The 21,099-nt window shown below is 39.8% G+C and overlaps 1 protein-coding gene across 1 annotated transcript in view; it reads left to right on the top strand.

Moving 5' to 3' along the window:
- Positions 1 to 3,482: 3,482 nt before the first annotated feature.
- Positions 3,483 to 21,099, top strand: part of LOC111271604 (neuropeptide SIFamide receptor) — a 58,024-nt gene continuing 40,407 nt past the window's right edge. The window contains exon 1 of the mRNA XM_022852523.2: positions 3,483 to 4,335. Within this exon, the coding sequence (XP_022708258.1) occupies positions 4,020 to 4,335 (316 nt within the window). The 5' untranslated portion in view covers positions 3,483 to 4,019. The remainder of the gene's footprint in view (positions 4,336 to 21,099) is intronic.

Raw genomic sequence — 21,099 nt, 5'->3', positions numbered from 1 at the left:
GACTCATGCAGTCAGTCGGTGCTCCAACAAATAGCCTCAAATAAATTTAATAAAATAGCTCCGATCTTCAATGTTGATTCCGCAGCATTAAAGCGAGGTATTTAATTTTTGCACTGGTTTCTGTACCTCGACACAGATATCGGCAAATATGTTCCAGCTGCTGACAGACGATGTGATATATAAAATAGACGTTATTGTAGGCGTATGATTTTAGTGTAGATGGATTTGAGAAAATCCAGCAACCACAATTCGTGCTAATATCTCGTAATATACAGTTGGCGTGTTTTATTTAAGCGACTAACGCTACCGTTTTCAGAGCTGAACAACTAAGTAATGGTCTTCAAATGAGCTTGACTGCTTTATGTGTTTTCTGGTGACTTTTCGTATTTTCGTTCATAAAATATTGAAGTGGGAAGAAGATGTATACGACGCGAAACTGCTTAAATGTTTCATTTTTCCCAGCATGCAGTCGCGTACGCAGAAACGGAGGGAAAGCTTTTCGTTGTCGTCACGAAAAATCCGCATTAGGTATCAAAAACGGCATTCGACAAAGCGGGCAAATCGTGTGGCTATTTTCTACGAACTTCAAAAGATTCGTTCGCTTTCGCGATTTTCCTTAGAGCAGATTAAAAAACCGTGGGCTCCTGATGCTGAAAACGACGCCGATTCGAAGTGACTGGGTTCGGGAAACCGACGCCCATCATGCCTTCAGACGTATTTGTGAACGATCCGTCAAAAACTCGTGTGTCGTGCCACCAAACATCCATAAAAAAACATGATGTAATCTATAATTTCTTGCAAGGGCACTGGGGTAATAGAGCATAATGTATGTTTCGGCTACTTGTTGCCAATAGCCAGCAGGAACTACCGCACCTTTCTAATTCGACAGGCCTTAATCCCATAAAAAATATCTCTGAACAATCGTAAAATCATAGGTTCGGGAAGGAACATCCGTTAAAAATTATCAAGATATGACAACAGGTCCGCTTACAACTCAGACAGCAAAAACCTGTATCAAAAGCATGTCCTTAAGAGTGGCTACAGTTATTGGTGCAATAGGCGGCCAAAAAATACTAATGTTCCAATTATATCGCGTTCGGGTGGTAGTCCATTAGCGACATATTACTTTCATTCCAGCATCGAGTCATCGCCAAGTGACGCTAGATCCTCAGGCTACGAATTATAGGTCATTAACACCTGTCGCCTAATGTAATACTCTGAAACCAACTTAAAATAGGAAGTCTATCCTAACAGAGACCCAAATCAGTATCGTTTGTGGTGGGCCTCAGTGGGGCAATCCTATTTTAAGGTTGCACACATTAGACTTTAATGGGTGCAACCTCAAAAAAGATCGCCAAATTAAGGTAATTGCACAAACTGAAAAAATTGAACTGATTTCTAGCTAGCTATGTGTTAATAAAGATAATTAGTTCTTTAGTCTGTCAACTTGGCATGACCAATCACCTTAAACAGGATTGCCCATTCAGTATCAGATTATCGATGCAAGTAATAATGGACTCGAAACTCAATCCCCAAACTTCACCCAAACGAGAGACCTTTGCTTTTTTACTACAAGCCTATCGTATAAATCCCAGCGTAGATGTGTCCATGTTTTCTTAACCTGTTGAGCCCTCATACACCTGTAACGATAGTCCTGTACATTGCGTCAATAGAAAACGTATGGTATATTCCTGTGCTCTTGTATATGCTTATGTACCTAAACAGCTGTCAAAAAGTCAATCTGTTTACGCGATTGAGCTAGTTAATTCTGTTAAAATTTCACTGCGTTAGCAGGCGGCATGAGCTTCCAGTTACCAGAGAACTTGTTTGCTGTAATCAATACCTTTTCCAACCGCCAGCCTTTTAGGCCCTAGCCACCTGGATTAGAGAGATTGATAAACAAAGCAAAAAATAGGTAAAAATGTCGTACAAAGTCGTAGCATCGTTAGAAAAATTACGGGCGCAATTGGACAAGTCCTTTTGAATATTGGTCAGTCGCACTTATAATAATGTACTTCGTTTACATACAAGACAGGAACAAACGCTACAAGAATAAATAGAGATGGATGTAAGTTTGTGTGTTCACGCGTGGACGCTCATGAGTTACCTTTGGAACGCTAGAAACCTGGAACTAGACGTAGTTCGATACGCCACCATCTGTGGCGAATGCAACTGATCTTTATAGTTCAAAGTAAATACCTAAAGTGGGCTACGTGGCTGAATGTGATTGCAATACACGATTTTCTCATAAGTGCAGGTGGTGTCGAGGATAATCGGAATGACACACACGAACACTTCCTTGAGCAAAGCCGATGGGCTTTATACGTTCTGTAAAGCAAAGAAGGCGATCCTATATCGACCCTTTTCCAGTTTGTAGATGGAGCCCCCAGCTTTGTCGAATGCCACTGACAGGAAGCGAACTTGTAAGCAAGTGTGCTGAATCCACCCATCAAATAGATATGATAATTTAAAAATAAATATTTCGCCTTGGTAAGATGCAATGAAAAAGAAATTGTTTAAGATGTAGGTATTAGTATCTAGTGTAAGTCTCTATTTTGCTTAGGTAAGTATAAGATTGCTTAAGTAAGAGGCCAAAGAAGTCATGAGAAGTCAAGAGATGTCACATGAATTTAGCCGTTAAATAATGTATAAATATTTTACCTACATAGTACCTGTTAAAAACGAGCAAAGGATCGTTGAGTATATGTGTACTATGTTAAAGAGAGTTTAAAAACTAAGCCTCTGATAGATAAGCTTTCTGGGTTAAGGGACAAATTGAGATTATGGGTTTTTTTTTCCCTTTACATGGATTGTACAATACATCTCACAATGAATTTGTCAACAAAACGGCTTTTAAAAAAATTGCTAGGATATTGATCTCTCGTTCAATGCTCATTTAATTAATTAAGTTTAATTCAAGTCGTATTATGGCAAGTGCTAGCGAGACATTTGGGTTGAACAACTATGTATATTGTCCTTTGTGTTTGCTTGGACGAACGAGTTAGAGATAAACCGAAAAAAGCACCTACAAGATGTTATCCCGTTCCGAATTTTACTCCGTTACTGAATTGTATACAGAACAGTACCTTAGAATGGGAACGGTTTAAAGGACATCCTACACGTTCGAGTAAAGCCGGACTATTAGCACCTTTGTATTATCTTGAAAATGTTTTCTTTTGGCCTAAGAGGTGTTTGACTTTATTGCCAGATCGGGAAACTGTCCTAATAAGCATCCTTTTTGAATGAAAATACACCACGTTTTTATTGCCGATATATATATATATATATATAGATATATATATATATATAAGTAGGTACGAAACGACACTCATGCGAATGAGGCTCGTCTCCGCTCCAGGCCTGTTAAATTCGCCTTTACGACAACGATCTACAATAGCTCCGCCCTAGGCCCTTTCCCAGTGTGCGACCCTTTCCTAACCGTGGGCACCATGTGGAGTTTTCCTCAGTTAATCGAAGGACATGATCACCGGTTGCTGAAATAACGGGATGTGTCCTGAAGACACGGACATACGCAACAAAGTTGCCTATCAACGAAGTACTATCTAAAAGAACCATCACTTCACAACATTTTTGATAGGTTGGCTGTTCCGCTGACCAAAAGCAAACGTTTTGTGGTTAAATATATCTGAAACAAGTGAATCCTTTGTACATGCTCGATATAGACCAGTGACTCCTGTGAAAAAAAAAGGATACTGAAACAGCAGTGTGAAAAGATGGAGGTCGACGGCCATACCATTAGCTGGAGAGGCAAAGCTGAAAGGAAAGATGTGACCTGCACGATGAAACGCCAACCAAAGACCACCATTACTAGACAATATTTCATTTCGACTGTGTGAAAAATTCACTATATACGTTGTTCGTTGTTTCTATCCTTGCATTCTAAGTGGCTGGGAAAGCGTGAGTAGTTATGATAACTTGTTATTCCATTGATAAGATATTTGTTTACTGTTGCACGTTGATGGAGTGTCAGCTCCGAGCGAGCTCGTCGATGTTGTAGAATGAACGGCACGCTAACATTGGTGGACCTGACGAACGTGAGCTCGGAAGACTCGCGGGCTTTGACAGTGTCCAAAACTGATCCTGGACTAGATTTAATTTATCGCTATGATGTGGATATCAGCGTACTGTTGGTCATTGGCTATCTATCGGTGTTCATTGTAGGTCTTGTGGGCAATTCCTGCGTGATTTGGGTGGTGGCTCGAACTCCGCGTATGCGAACAGTGACTAATTACTTAATCGTCAATCTCGCCTTTATTGATATCGTGGTTTTACTGGTTTGTGTACCGTCAAACCTTCTATCAAATCTCATACAACGTAAGTGTATCCAAATACATCTACTGCACCAACGGTATTAGCGAAATCATTGCTTTTCGTGAAATCCGAAAGAGATTTTGTTTTTCCAGCTAGTGAGGCTATACAGACTTGCTATGCGCGTTACTTGACAGTCACCTAAAGCCTATGCCGGTCAAATGAGGTGCGGTTATGAAACCCCACCACTAACACATTCATACAAAATAGTGAGGGATTTCGTACATAATTCGCATACAGTCGTCACGTCATGGAGATTCTATATACTTAAGTAAAGGAACTGCAAATGATTTTGACATTTCCCCATTTCAGCAATTTTCCATCGGAACAATGCACGATACGATGTCATGCCATGGACTCCATACCTCTACAATGAAATTAGACATTTACTTAACTGTGGTTTATTTGTTCACAATCGAAAGACATTCGTCCCTAACAGTAGCATTAATGCAAACGCACTGAATTTGGAAAACGACGCGCTTTTAAGGGGTCTTGAAACCATGTCGAACATCATGGCCCCAAAAGCACCAAACGCTCTAGAATTAAGATGCGACCATATTCCATAACAATAACTTGCGGAAAAATACTACTACCCAATCGTACACTGCCTTCATACTAACGACAGTACTGCGTATCGCAAGAGAGTGTTCTTGAATTAACAATTATTGGCCCGCTAAGGCAAACACAGGTCCAGTCAGCCCTACGCCCCCTAGGAGCGTGGTTTTCTCTATAGGGTATATGTTATTATACACTGTACTTAGGTTCCCTACTGTTAGTTGGCCTACAGCTTGTTTATACTGACTAGAAAAAGTATTCCACAATAGTCAAGCTAGAAATATCATGCTTAAAACCTGATACAGCATTCTATCCAAATAAATTGGCTGAAAATAAAAGTAAGCAATTGCTTTGAGGAGTTCACATACTACTAAAGTGAAATGGTATTTGCAGAAAAATACCCTTTTTCATTCAGAGGTGTATTAATCCCACGAGGATTTTCGCCTTTGTGAAGGCTGTCACTGATTCGTACATTCAATAAAATAACAGAGAAACCATTTTCGCGACAACTTTTAAGGCCATCTTATTAGCAAATGCTAAAAATTATATGAAATAGCAACCTAGTTATTTAATAAACAAGACGCGATGGAGCGCAGTGGATGCCATGTTAATTGTCACTTTTATACTTCCAATCAGGTAGCATTAAGAAGTCATAATTATATAAAAAAAAAAACTTTTTTCGTTCATAATGTAATTACTTGGAAACAAGTGAACTAAAATCAATCCTTAAACAAAGAAAATGCTAGTGGAAATAACAAACGAGGAGTTTAAAACACATCTACCTATACGACCTACGAGTAATAAAAGATGAGTTTTAAATGGATAGAACTGTTCCGGAAGGCTAAGAATATCAAAGAGCTTCACTTGCAGCATTCTAAAAAATCTAGAAGGTAATTACTGAACTCGACGTCCAGCGCATTGTCAATGGAAAATGTATACCCTAAAAAAGTACATCTTGCCAATAGGCATGGTCCGAATAAAAAAAAATATATCCCTGCGAATGCTACGCGGATACGTAAACGGTAAAATTTTTTTGGAATGATAAATCTTCGTTCAACGTAGGTGGCACAATTAGCACGGCTACATTTACTAGATCCTTATGTTAAGGATTAGAATGCTATACAATCCAAATCTACCTTAGGGAGGATGTAAAAAAAATTAAACGAGATATTAAACATTGTGAAATAGCAGAACGATCATTTTTTTCAACAACTGCGGTAACAGGAAAAGGTAGTCAATTATATGCGGATTCTTTTCCAATTTAATTATAATTATATATAAACAGCAACTGAAGTTGTTGTCGTCGTCCAAACTGTATATACGTTTCTTATAATGCAGCAAAAGTGATATTCAGTAATTTATATTTGATAATCTAATTCTTCAGAACTAACCATTCTGGATAATGTCGTTGTTGTGTGGTGTTTGACAACCTGGGTTGGATATCCTGAGATGGTTGACAAGTTCTGTTCATACGATCTAGGCCATCGGTACACTTAGGTATCACAAAACTTGTGTAAAATAAGTTAGTATTCGCACTATAAATAATTACTCCACGTTTATGTAGCAAACAGAATATAGCATAAATATCTATGAGCGATAACCACGCCCGCGGGATTATCTCTGTAATCAGCAATCAAAGCGCGAGACAAAGATCAGGGACGATTAAATATACCAATCGTATCAGTGCTAGAAGTCTGTTTAACTTGGACGGGACCAAATAAGGCATTTACAAACATATATGTTTGTAATTGTAAAAAAAAAAAATAGTGTATGTAAAACATGACGTTTTTCGACGTATGCGTCCGGCCCGAAATGTGGTGTCCAATTTGCTTGTGCCTCTAAAGAACGTGATTTCTAGTAAGGCAATGCAACGTTGTCAGGGATATAATATGCGAGGAAAGAGCGGCTCAACCATCCAAGAGTGGAGGACACCCCGTCAACAACACAACACCATCATATATACCCTGTTGCCCTGATTTTCGTCCTATCTATCAGATTCAGGCTACACAATTTTTGAAAAGTCTTGCCGAATTCGGAAAAACTAGATTACTCTATTAACATTTTTTATTTTCAGAATTATAGCAACAGATGCCAATATATTCTCCAGACCACTATGACCGTTCATATCTAGGCAAGACATAAAAAGCTAACGTTCTCCAGTTTTTTTTTTAGTCTTGTAGCCAATGGCATCGTGTCATAAGAGATTTTCCATTGCTAACAGAATACAGAGTTTGCTTGACTGCTCACTCTTCTATAAAAGCAAATTTATTACGGCACACGTTGCTTTAAGATGGTTAAGTTGAGCCAAAGATGCCCTGCTGTACAAAGAAACCTGGTGGCATGGCAAATTGTAAAACCTCGGTTCGCCGGTGAAGAAACGATGCATATCAGAGCACGTTATTTATTCGTAGACGACGAACCACCATATATATATAATGGTCCCTATATATATATATAGGGTCCCTATATATATATATATATATAATTAGTCCCTCCGGTAGATCTATGACATACGCAGAATGTCTGTAGAACCATTCTTATGAGATTGGAACCTCTGACCCAGAACATACGTGCGACGGCTGGCCAGCTGCGGTAATAGCTCATTTGTTAGAGTTTTCTGAGCTCAGAACCCAGTACGTTAATTACATTCGTTAAGTTTCTTCTACTTGCGAGAACTCAACCACAAAACTCTCGCTCGAGATTTGAAACACAGGAGCGGATCTTTTTTTAACTGGTGAAAAGATGACATGGGGAAAGTATCGATTTGTCAAAGTCGACCATTTATGCCTTTCTAACTAGAAGTAATTGATTTTTTGGAGCGTATGAGCTTTCCGAAGCAACACATCGTTTTCTTTTCTTTAACTTGTTTGTACTTGCAACGATTTATGGGAATAGCGTCTGTCGCTAAGACTAAGTCCACTGGGTAATATCGGTGTTTGGCTGAATCAGTTTCATAGAATTCCCTCTATAAATACAATGTTTAAGTCTAAACAACGCCCGTTCTTGAATAGTGCAGGTTTTATTAAATTTAAACAATAGGTAAAATGGAGCATTTGAAACTTATCCAGATTAGAAAAGAATAATCGTCCAGAAAAAAAACATGACGTTGATTGAAGAATTCGACATAGAAAAATACCACATGTACCAAAACACCTATCATGTTGGGTCCTGCTTAATCATTGACCTTTGTGCTACACGGCAGCAGTGACATATTTGATGTTTAAGCAGAGACGGCGGCGGTTTGCTAAGATTTGTTAGAGGCTCTTTAATTAAATGCAAGCGACACAGACAGCTCCAACTTACGAGAGTTTTGAACGGGACCCAAGATAGATCCGCATCTCGCAGTTGGCCGATCTTAGTCAAGGGCGCGCGCAGGGTAAGCTAATGCCATATATTAACACCATGCCATGCAAAGAAGTCATCAGTCGCGATCTCTGAAGATGATACTTCATTTGTTCATTCAGGTGGAGATTATATGCTGGCCGCTCGTCCGTTCATTCATCTGAAGGAGAGGCTGTGCGAAAGTATTCCTCATTACCTCAGAATACTTCCATAGATGTATAGCGCGACACTCCAATAGGGACTTGAACGATGTTAGCCTGAAATGGCCTTGTCAACTTGAGCATCAGGTGGCGCTAATACTCGTGGTGCTGCTGCTGCTGCAGAGTCATATATTATATTTTGCATATGTTACACAAATTCGCTGGGAGATGTATATGCGCATAGCGCATTGCCGACAACAGTCCATTATTACAGCAGGACACATATTATTCATCATCGATGTTTGTATCGAAGTCTGTAGTTAGACGAGAGAAGTGGATCTACATATTGAATCAGCCGAAAGCAGAGTCCCTGTTTAGGCCCAAACAACAGAGGTGACAAGCAGTTCAGCCGCTGACAACTCTGGTTCATGTCGTTTTTCTATGAAACTTTGTGCGTTGTTGTTACACGAAGTGATGCCCGGTTCATTGAGATACTCTCATTGTCTTTTGCCACATAAAAACTTCAACTGCTGAACTCGTACGCGTGACGGCTCTTGTCAGGCCTTTCCCAGTAAACATAAATCTCATATACACCTGAACGTCGAAAGGTTAAAAAGCAATCGAAAACGTTCAGAGTCATCTAGTTAGCCCCGGACCCTGTCTGATAAAACATTTCGCATGATACATACATATTTTACAAAGCATCGGCACAAAGTATATTTCGACACTCGTCTAGACGTTAAACGCAGCGAAACATGTCCTGCAAGAAATGCATATTGAAGCTTGCTTTTCTACCGAGGGAAGAAGCAACGGTAATCACCATCGTGCTATTAGTGGCCGTCAGACGGCGGGCATTGCAAAGAAGATTATTTATTTGTTTACTGAGACGTGACTGGCAATTTGTGTTTTACGCTAATTCACTCCCTCAGAGCCTCTGACGGTACTGCCGTCGAGAGAGTGTTGAATCTCTTAGCTTAAAGGTGTTAGGACCATATCAACAACGACTGATATTACACAAGACAGCTAGCTCTGAAGATTTAGTCGTCACTGAGTATAAGAAAGAAGGAAAGCTCTAGTAAATCGCATATGTTGAAATCATTTTCTATATGACAGACAGCGAAATAGGAAGGCTGGAGTCGTCTTTGTTGTAGTTCCATATCGAGTTGTTGTTACAAATAATAACAACAGCGACAGTAAAGCGACAACTATGACTAGTAAAGTACAATATACGTATAGAAGTGCAAGCGGCCTTCGGGTCCAGTATCCGCTATAGAAATCATTCAAAGGGCAACAACAACAACGAGTATCAGAAGATAAGGTTAGATATCTTAATCTGAAGATAAAAACGTAAAATCGCTGAAATTTTGCGGTAGACACACATCTAGAATTTTTTCAAAATTTTATTGCCATATTCTCATGTGGAGAAACTATAAGAATCAATAGCGAATGAAATACAGACTCTCCAAACAGCTAAAAAAACACAGTTATTTACCGGGAACCATTTAAGACGTAACTGTTTATAGTGTGTCAACCTTCGGATTGCATAATTCTATGCATTGCATCGTTCGCCAAGCTATTTATATTCTTCAATTGGGCTTTGTATTCCGTATAAAACTAGGCGAGGGTCACAGGGTGGGCAAATATTCAACGAACTCGCAGATAAAAAAAGTGTTCCGCTCACAGTATTTGTACTGGATCTAGAGTAGATAAGGCCATCCAGACCGCGACTGGGGCAACTGGCCGTGCGGTTTCGGTGGTCAGACAGAAGCCATTTTAACAAACTAATTAAAGATAGTCATAGATACGTACTAAAGGGTACACTGCTTTTAGCACCATCTTTATAAAATTACAGGCTAAGCAGCTTTCTTTTACTAAACAGGAAAAGATAAGATCTGCCATTAACTGAAACAGTGGCCCGAAAAAACTGTCACGTTCAGAGGTAAGATTTTTTTTGTTAGTTTTCTGGTCGGAGATGCACTATTTTTGTAAACTGGGAGCATAGCAGATATCTGATTGGTTTCCTATCGCGGTATAAGATTGAGATAAGCTTGTACTTTACAATGTTAGTATCCGGCCGAGATATAGATCAACGTTATTACCCACGATAATGACGCATTACTTTGTTTGCGGCCATATATTCCAGCCAAGGTTAGGTAAAGCGAGTGGCCAATGCTATATTGGAAGGCTTGTAGACGTAATAAGTTTCGCTGGGCACATTTGAACAGGTGAAGTTCTTTTCCTGTCTACTATCAGATACGAGTAGTACCCTAGGCAATGCTTAACAAGGGGTGAGGCCAGCGTTCATAATTCACCTATCACATATCATATTTTGACAGTCAAAAAAACATTTAAAAAAAACACACACACACAAAATCCATTTGCTGTAGTGGCTATATAAATGTAAACATGAGTTTTGGGTGCCGATTGTCGGTCTTTTCTTCTATGACGGGCAATGTGTTGCTAGTTAGCAGAACTGCATCCACGAGCGAAGCCAGATAGATAATCGAAGTTAGACTGTCGGCTATACTATTATACCGCGGCGGCGACAAAATACTATTTGCAAATAAAGTCCTCCAACGGAAACTTAAAACTATTATAATTCGATGATCTTTGCAGAACATGTCGGGGGACTTGCATCGCTACCAACAGATCCTAATCCTTTCTAGTCCTTGCCGTTGGTAATGCGAGCAAAGACAATATATAGGTAATTGTAATAAATATTTAACGGCTGAGCATTTTTTGTCAACGCAAACCTAACCACATCATCTACATTGGGAGAATAAGTTCATTTTCCTAGAATATGTAACCAGTAATCTTTGAGATGATCACATAATTCTGTCTGCTAAAATAGGTCTGAACTCTGAAAAATAAGTCATAGGTCCTTCACAGCTCTATCTCACCGACTCACAGGGCACTACTTATAGTGCGTTTTTGACCAAAAATTCGATGCCTTTATTGCGTCAATTCCCGAATTCCCCAGATCTAGCCCTTTATCTTTTCGCTGCCCCCCAGAGCTCAAGAAGCAGTTAAAGATTGAAACTGAAGTTTCATGCGATAGATATTAAGCAAAGGTGATGTTTACTACGATTAAAAGCGTGGAAAAGTTCGATTGAAGAGTATAGGGCCATTACTTCGATGGGAATAGTTAATGTTTGAGTAACTGTCGGTAACTTGAGTAACTGTAATTCACACATAGTGTGAATACTATATCTATGGTGATATATATAATTATATAGAAACGGCACATATATAACAAAAGTGAGGCTGATTTGTTATTTAATCTTTGCATGAATTTGCTATTAAAAACAACAACAGCTCGTGAATTAGGTCGTCCCTTAAAACTGGCTATCCTACTCTCTTTTTTGCGAGCTCTTAGTAACGACGTAAGGTCTCATGAGGGTGGGGCCCAACTTCGTTTGAAGAGCCTTATTGAGGGCCTTTTTGCACCCAGTCCGTCGTTTTCTAGTTTTATTTGTCAACTGCAATAATTGCAGCTGCTTTCTATATACGATAGGGCCATAGAGTGGGAATCGAGTACTATATGTCGTGGTCACTTCAATAATTGCCCCATGTTCGTGTTCGCATCGTGAATTCAAATAGGTATTTTGTTATCTACCCAACATATGGATACTTGTACTGAACTAAGATTGTATATAGATAACCTGATGAAGAATCCTATAACACAAATACTATTTTTAGTCATCCATCGTTCATATTTCACTACTGCTTCCTGTGAAAAGCTTTTTGTTGTGGCCATCTTATTCTTGGAACAGGTTCAACAGAAATAACAACAAATAGACGCACAGTGCTGGACTGTTACAGAAAAAATGACCTGACAGATAAATAGAATGATGGCTTTCGTATTTGTCTGCACGTATTTTCAATAACAATAATAATAGACAGATAGTTTATTTTGAGATCTGTGACCAATCTTTCATGGATTGTACCTGCAATCAGAGAGTCTCAAAAGTCTATAGAGATAGCCGGCAAAAATATGGCAGGAAAAAGTGATCGGAGAAGATAAAGCTTTCGTGCCCTTTACGACACTGATCATCGGTGTGTGCAAAAGTCCACAAAATGGAATACCTACGAATGTCACTCTGAATGTGTTAGTATTATGCTTTGAAAAGTGGCAAGTAATTAACGGAATGTTCTCATATTTATTTTTTTGCGGTTTTTGCATCGTACAACGTGTGTGTGTGTGTGTTTTCGCCTTTACTATTTGGTTTGTTTGTTTGCCACGTTAATATTGTTTGTTTGTTGCTTTTCTACGTAGTTACAGGCTTTTGTGCGTTGTCCGCAGACGATTTACACAACGATGACTTCTGAAAATCGAGTGATACAAGCGTTTCCATCCAGCACTTGTCCGTCACGCGCACCGTTTACTTTACATGTAATTTTTATTGTTTGACAGTTTTCGTTGTATTTTTCGCGTGTAGCAGCTCTGCAAAATTGTATCTATTATAAACTTTCCCAGAACCTAAACCCATTTTGTGTATTCGTGGAAGCGGATCCATCGGATTCAAATCCGATAGGTACACTAGAATAGAATCTCGACTTCTTATAGTCCTGATCAACCGTCTGAGAACATTATTCAAGCTGTTTTCAGACAATATTTTTCGATGTCTCGCGATTGAATAGAAGATATTTCAAAAAGTGGGAATTCGTCTTTGCCTTTGTCGCCACAGCAATTCTCGTTAATGTTTATTTTGAATCCGCCATTATTTTGCGCCATCGAAGGCTGGTACACTTGAACCAATGACCTTTTTGCAGTACATCTATTATCATTGTATACGTTTTGTATATCTCAGTTGTTTCAAAATGGAAGGCTGTTTTTGCACGTGAATTCGCCCGGACAACACTAATCCTAATGGAAGTAACTGAACAATAAATTATTGTTCAGTTACAAAACTTCACGGAATCGGGTTTACAAATTTAGTTTGCACATTTCTTCGTACTAATACAGGTAAATACATAACTACATGTATTTTTGTGCAGCTCACAAATAAACGACTTCGTTTCAGTCTTAATGTATCCCAGACACCTTCTATGTGGCCTTGACAGGAAGTATCCATAGCTATTCACAAACAAGTGGCTTCAGTCGAGCTTTAATTTATCCCGAACGCCCTGTATGTAGCCCAGAAGGGCAAGTTATTACATAGAGCTAAACGCGTATGTCAACTGTTTGCATTAATGAAGGGCAAAGCTTCATTCATGTTTGATCTTTAACAGTCTTCTTTCCGGACATTAACGCTTACTAATAGGAACAGTGGTGCATTCGTTGCCGCGACTGCTATATGAAAGATTCCGAGGAATTGTGTGATTTTTGGATGAGACGTATACGTCTACGAAACGACGCCTGATTAACGTTGTATACGAAACGCTAGTGTACCTAGAAGTGGCAAACTTGAGATTCCTAGACTCGTTGTTAGAGAAAATGAAGTTGCTTAGAAAGTGTTCTCGATTACATCGAAAGCATGGGTATTTCGGGTCACGGAAATTTGCTTTATCAGCTACGCCAAACCTTTTACGAAGGACATTAAAAAATACCGAAATAATATGACTCTGTGATGTATTTGCAGTGGAAGACGATCTGTGGAAAAAACAGAAAAGTTTAAATTCGCGAACGTAAACCCAAATGGGGTTTAGTTAAACGAGATGGTCACTGGTTATTACCGAAAAAGCGACAACGGATGCGTTTTTTTTAATGGTGATGTTTGATGTAAATCTAACAAATCGACTTCGTTTTCAAACAGGAGGAACTAAATAAGTTCTCTTTTTCGGCGCGCCATAAATATTATTCACGGTAACGTTCTGATTAAGATTTACATTAACAATCAACACGTTGCAAACAATTCCTCCAGTAAATAACCCATTTTTCAATAGCGGTACTTTAGATTGTTCGGTTTCTATGTCAGCATTTCTAGGCCCCATCTGGTTGCGCTGTCCCCTGTGGTGGCATCTTTTAACATCCTACCAATAGGCCAAGAGGCAACTCGTTACACGGTGATTTTATTGATCTTATCCCAAAAACACAGACTTGAGCAGATGTCAGGGGAACGATGTACCCGATAAGCGACCCAACTAAGTACACGAAAGCGAATATGGAAAAACAAATATCGATAGAAATGGAAGCCGTCTCACAGCGTAGTCCAGTAGACGAGTGTGGGAACGTTTCGACCCATCAAATTGGAGACGACCGCTGGGGCACTTGAACTATGTACTTATATATCAGTACTATTGTGTTCTTTAAATTTTATCAAGCATATGATCCTTTTTGGTTGACGTTTAGAACGTCACCCTCACATTGACCAGGATGCAGTCGGACCTTATTAAGGACAAGGCAAGGATAAAGTTATCCCATGTTAGGATGCTGGGAGACCGTTGAACGTATTGTAGAACGTCTATTGCCTGACGACGTTGTCGTTTAGCTGCTACTAAATGCAGCGGTTATTATTCATTATATCAAGAAACCGCCTTTATTAGAAAAGAGAACGTTTCCGAAAACCGCAAATCCGACTAAAATCAACTTATATTATGGCATAATGTATGAAGATATAGTTACCTTAATCTATATGAATCATGGCGAAATTAATTAACTGACAATAACTGTATGCTCTGCCAATTTCCGAGGCCGCCAAATCAATCGAAAGTAGTCATACAATTGAATTCGAAAACAGCTTTCTTTATATAAACGGAATTTCTAGGCTACCGAAACGCCCTATGAAAGCTTTAACAAGCAATAAAGTCACAGTGGCATTACACCGTGACCGAATATTGAAACGTCAGTTCTTGCGGCGTCTAAAACCGTCGGCAAAATGATCCACGCACAATACTAGCCGCATTGGTCCAACTAGATTCGAACTAGATTTCGGAGGACACACAGCTGCCTGATTGACTTATACCAAATTGGAGCCAAGTCCGATGTAAACAACTTACCGAATTGTTCATCGGCGTGCGTCCATTCAGTATGCCAGAGAGAAGGAACTATTTGGTCGGCCAAGCGACAGTGACTTCGCTTAGCCTTTTGTTGGTGGCAAAAAGGCCAGACGAAACGGCTTCATTTTTATCCGGTTCTAGATTTCAAAACGCAAAGACCATTAACGCTAAGCTTCGTAGCTGTCTCATGCACTTGCAACGTGGATCGTTGACGGCTGTACGTGGCCGTGTGCGCACGAACCGTAAAAGGACGAAGCTTTCAGATGCGTTGGATCAGCCTAGTTAGCTACTTAGCTGTGGCCGGATTGAAAACCTGCAGATGCTACTGACGTATCCAGGAAATTTTCCGAAACAAGGTCCTGGTATTATTGGTGAGAAGTAGTTGACGAAATATTCATTTTATATAGGAAAGACTGTTGGCAAAGTGCAGCCGAAATTTTGTTCAGGCTGTAGGAGTCGGTAGTTTCACTGGGCTTACATAATCTAAATTTTTAAAAGGCGCAATCGTTCGTCCGTCGCAAGATGGCCATTGATCCTCTCTGCAACGTGTCTTAATGGCATGACAGGCTTTCTGCTTGAGCCTGCCACATAATGTCATACGAGATCTAAGACGCATAACTGAGGAGCGCTTTGACAAACACAATGACATAGGCGTTTCGTGTGAAAGCCTAGCCAAATCTACGGAAAATAAGTTAGAAACAGACAAGACAGTGAATTAACCCATCTGGAGAAAAGCAAATGAGAAGATGGAATATTTTGTATTTCTTTTTTAACGAGATCATTTCCAATAGATTTTCGAATGGTTTAGAAGTGCTTTTATTTCAACTTACCCGTAGAACAACGTCATGCACCATCATTCGAAGTTTCCATTTTACTGCAAGTTCATTATCACAATTATCGTACCAAACAAAGCATATCGAGAGGGGATTGGATGACACTTCGTTTTGAAAAGAGATTGAAATTATCATGCTTTGATATCGCTCGATCTTATGTTTCATTTGTAATAGAGAAATGTGCAGTCTTCATGGGTCTTCGAGGTTTGTCTTCAAATTTCATCTGCGCTAAAGCTATTGAAACAAAGCTAATGTTTGTTTCGAAATTGAAATGATGATTATTGAACGGTATTGAAAGTGGACTTTGTCCTTCTCTGTCTGCCCTAAGTGAATTTATTTGCCCTTTGAATTTTCGTATCGTACACTAATTATGATAGTTGACCGAAGAAGTCGGGTCGAGTAAACGAGGCAATCGTGCCTTTTCTCCATAGCAGTTAATTCGATCGAAATAATCATCAAGCCGTTATCACTATTATCATTATCAGCGGACACCAACTCGACGAGTATATTTTGTGAAAGTCGTGATGGCCTTTTGCCCCGAGGGCATAAGTAGGAAAGCAGCAAATGACTTATTATCATCATCGAAACAAATCGATCAAAAACGCATGTCTCGGCGCACGACCCAATTAATCCCCAGTCGTTATTAAATTCCAACTATATATCGAAGTATTTCGAATCCTTGCCTACATGCTGGCGGATCATATCAGGGAGACAAGGATATGGGCTAGAGAGTCGAGTTTTTTTCATTGGTCAAACTATTACCTTTCTACTTTCTCTACTTCAAAGTGAGCTCCTATAAGTGCGTGCGGTAAGGCCGTAGAAGGCGGACTTCTATCGTTCGTAGACACGTTTACGTCCCTGGCCTTTGGTTTTTACAGCATGCAAAAAAAAAGCCGGGTTACGCACCTAGTAAAATGGTTTATCTTTTGGTACCTCTCTTTCTGAAAGCTAAGGGCAACTTCTATGCTCTATACGAGCTGGGCTGTACGGAACTGGGTCGGTCGAAGCTGCGTGCTGAGAGCAGCGTCTCTACCGAAAACAAAGAAAAACGATAGCAAAATGCACATGGTTCTTTAGTTTCATGATTGAAACACTGTCATTATGGGTATAAGAATAATAAAAAATTCATATAGTTTGAGACGACTTATGAGAAATACTCAGTTTAAAAGCCGAAACGCCGTAAACGTTTCAAACGATTGAAATAATTGTACGTACTTAATCAGTTATGAATCAACGTGCTTTTTGAGTTAGCCAGGAATAGCCTGACTAAAAATATTGGTAAACTGTTTGTTTACATTTGTTAGATAATACGGCGCGCAACTCGCAAGAAGTTGGAAGGCTGGCCATGACGACGGTCCAATAAAGCCGTTCGATTCACGTTTCACCATCCAGATCTGAAAACCAAATTGCCAAACCTAGAAGAAGGTCAATATGGAGTATACACATAAGCTTAACCAACACTCAGAGTCCGGTTCTGCCCTTAAGCGATGCGTCTGACGGGCTGGCCTTTAACACGAAACGAAACGTGTTTCCGCTTTAACTGCCAGTTTCGATCCTAGAGTAAGTACCTTGCGCGATTCTGAGTTTACGGGACACATACAAAGAGGCAGAATTAATGTAGAGTAAAGTTTATATCAAGACATTTCATCGGACACCTATTCAAATGTCTGTGTAGCAATACGTAATACCTATAAAATGATCGTGTAAACTGCTGGACAGCGACGCACTCCATTGTCACAAACAGCGCTCTGTCCTGATACGTTTTGCAATAAGCCGCATATTGCTTACCGGAAGCTGCGAATAGGCAATGCGGAGACCTGATTGTTCCTTCTGGTTTCGAGAAACTACAAATAACCGAATTCTGGCTTAAGTATTACGAGGCAGTCTCGAGTAGAATTGCACTTTGCCCTGCCAGTGCGGAGCACATTGGATTCAACCAATGTGGTACGAGTTCCTACGGCGGTCAGAGAATAATGTAAAAAGCTTCATTTGGAATTGAACCGAAATGTACTTATTGGTACAGCGGTGAATGGTCGATATATGTCGCAGTTTTAAAGTAGTACGTGCGTGTCGATAACTTCCGTGCAAACAACCCTTTCCGTTCGCGTGTCTGTCCGTAGACATAACATAACCAAATAGGCCCACGCTTTTCCTATGGTGTGATTCTGATCCAAAGGCAAACATCATCGTCTGGGCCGGTTGTTACCTACTGAGCTAATGATCCTGAACTCAGATCTGGCCAACTTTTTCAGATCCCGTATGGAAGGAGACTTCTAAACAACTCTTACCCTGAAATAATCTTTCTTAAGGTGTTAATATTTCTCTACTATTTCGGTACGTGTGTCACAAATTAACCCAGAGATAGACATGGCATGTATGAAAAAAAAAGTTAGTACACGGGCCAATGTTCTGCGTTTAAACGTAACTGAAAAGCATCATAACGAAAGTATCCGTAGGCGTAGGGCATCTATGAAACTTATTTTGATCACTCTGTCGCTATTATCGTGAATGAACGAGTCCAACTTAGCTACATTGAAAGTATTACAGTTAAACGTGGTCCCTACAATATACGCAATGTCTGAATGTATAACATGCCAATGACGTAAAAACGGTGTATGTATAGTGGGGTTTTAGTTTTTCGGGCAGTCGGTGAGCATGGTTATGTCCGCGTTGATAAAATATTTTCGATTAGTTGGCGAATTTAAACTCCTTCAATGATGAAGATGGATTCTAAAGTAGGACGTTCTTTGCCTTTGTTCAGTCTTTGGCAAACTTGCCTTGGTGATCAAGTAATGAACGATACGGCTGGATGCGAATGATCTGATGCAGGCGAGAGCACGTTCCGAAAAGACCAACCACACTCGTTTCCATTCGCCAGGTTATTATGAATTGGGCCTTCTCATCAGACTTAACCTAGTCAACGTGTCTTTTGTCTTTTCTGTCGAAGAAAGCATTTTCCCTGTCATTTCCTATAGAAAATCGCGCACATCTGCATATTCTTCTCTTATGACGTTCGGTCAGCGAGAAACAGAACAGAGCAAAATAAAACAGAGGGCAATACGGCATTGTATACACTCGGTCCGACGGCTACTTGAGCGCGTAGTGTTGTAACCCCTTCATGAGGCACTGTGACAATGGCGGAAATCAATCGCTAACTAAAATAGCTGTTTGCCCAGTAAAAATTATTGCAGCTAGCCAAAAGGCCTAAAAAAAGGCTAAAAAAAGAGGGGATTAAGTTATTGTAATGACGCACCCGTAAGGTGAATAGAGGCAGAAGTAGCACAAAGGGGTGACGGGTCTTTCGCCGGTTTTCTAATTTTCACGCTTCTTGAAAGAAAGCCCACTCAAGAAGTACGGTTATTGTGCAGTCGGCTCATTTTGATCGCGACTTGACAAAAAACAGTATAATAGCAAATTATTTTAGTATACGCTCGTCCCTAGGTTTTTTTTAACTCTCTAATAGGACTTTAATGCTGGTTACTGTTCTGAGTAGGGAAAAGGAGGAAAATGGCGACCTCAGCTAGCAGCTTATTTAAACTAGCATAAGCTGCGTAAATGCGAGAGTTGGTGATGTATATAGACCTGCATATCATATCAAACAACTAAGCCAGTTTCTAATCTACCAAAGTGACAATGTTTGAGCTGTGTACGAACGGTCAGGCTGGCGATCGAATAGAAAAGCTATAGTGTTATTCGTTCGATCCCAGTCCTTCAATGAAAAAGATGGCCCATGAACGAGGTGATTGTCGGAAAACGTTTATTGTGTATAATAATGTTCTGATATTTTTTATGCGTAATGTTTTCTATTTTCAATCTGAATATGCTACCTGAGTATAAAATTTTGGAGTAGACCGAATCCGACGTATCTTCTTAGTCTTGTCGTTTAGAGGCTCAGTCGAGAGATATGACATACTAAGCGATCCGTACAAATAGCACGCGAAAAGGCTTTTGAACATACAAACGAAGCTTTCTTTTGAGGTTTTTCTCTAAATATGGATTGCATGTTAAATAGTTACAGAGACGAGTCAGTATACACCACGAGCAGGATCATTCCAGAACAATTAGAGTTACCTTAACCTGTGATTATTTTGACGTCGAACTCTCCCCATCGTTTTTAAATTTTTTTTAGCGCGAGATATAAATGGTATATCCTGATGTACCTTCTGGCGCGAGGATTTAGTTCCTTATCTGAAATAAAAGGCCGACGTCTATGATTTGAGTTAAGGCTTCCACGTGTCTTAGGTGCAGATTGCTACGATCTTGAGAGAACACAGTCTACGTGGTGAATCAGAAACAAGTAAGACCAGCAGTTGGAATGATCTAGGTCAAACTATACGTTTGTGTGGAGCGTTCAAGAAGGATTAGCAAAAGTGCAGAGCTAGATTTTCTACATACGGTTAATATTTTTCCAGAAGGGGTTAATGTCTGCTTACTAGCTGCATAAGCACGGGTTGGCTCTGAACGACTCAGGCGTGTACCGAACGAGGCAAGGTATTCTGTCAGACATCACGCTTCTCACATTATATCGCAGCAAAAGAAAAACATCTACGGTGACCTTTGGGATGGTAAATCCATTAACAAGGTCACTCCGGTGATGGCGGAGTGCTAACCAAATATAGGAACAAGTGACCTGTCTAGATTCTAAGTGGAACACATTTTGTGCTCTAACGAGCCAATCGTCTGGACTAGCGCTCCGAAGCAGTGCCGGACGTAAAGCCCTTTCCGACTATAGTTTTCATGAAACAAAAAAATATAGGATCTAAGATTTTTGAGCTGTCCTACGAAGAGTAAAGATATTGCAGCTGTGCTTTAAGACCATTTCTAAATACATATATAAGGGAAAGAAACAAAATTTCCAATGTTAGAATAGGAAGTCCTACAGGAAGGAAAGTTGTTATAGCTATCGTCTTTGCTCATTTTTGTCGGCCAAAAGACGTTGGATAAACTATTCTAATGTTGGA

This window comes from Varroa jacobsoni, unplaced genomic scaffold, assembly GCF_002532875.2.
Source record: "Varroa jacobsoni isolate VJ856 unplaced genomic scaffold, vjacob_1.0 scaffold_176, whole genome shotgun sequence".
NCBI lineage: Eukaryota > Metazoa > Arthropoda > Arachnida > Mesostigmata > Varroidae > Varroa > Varroa jacobsoni.
Note: the sequence above shows the minus strand (reverse complement) of the source record. Positions and strands in the feature narration are given on the sequence as shown.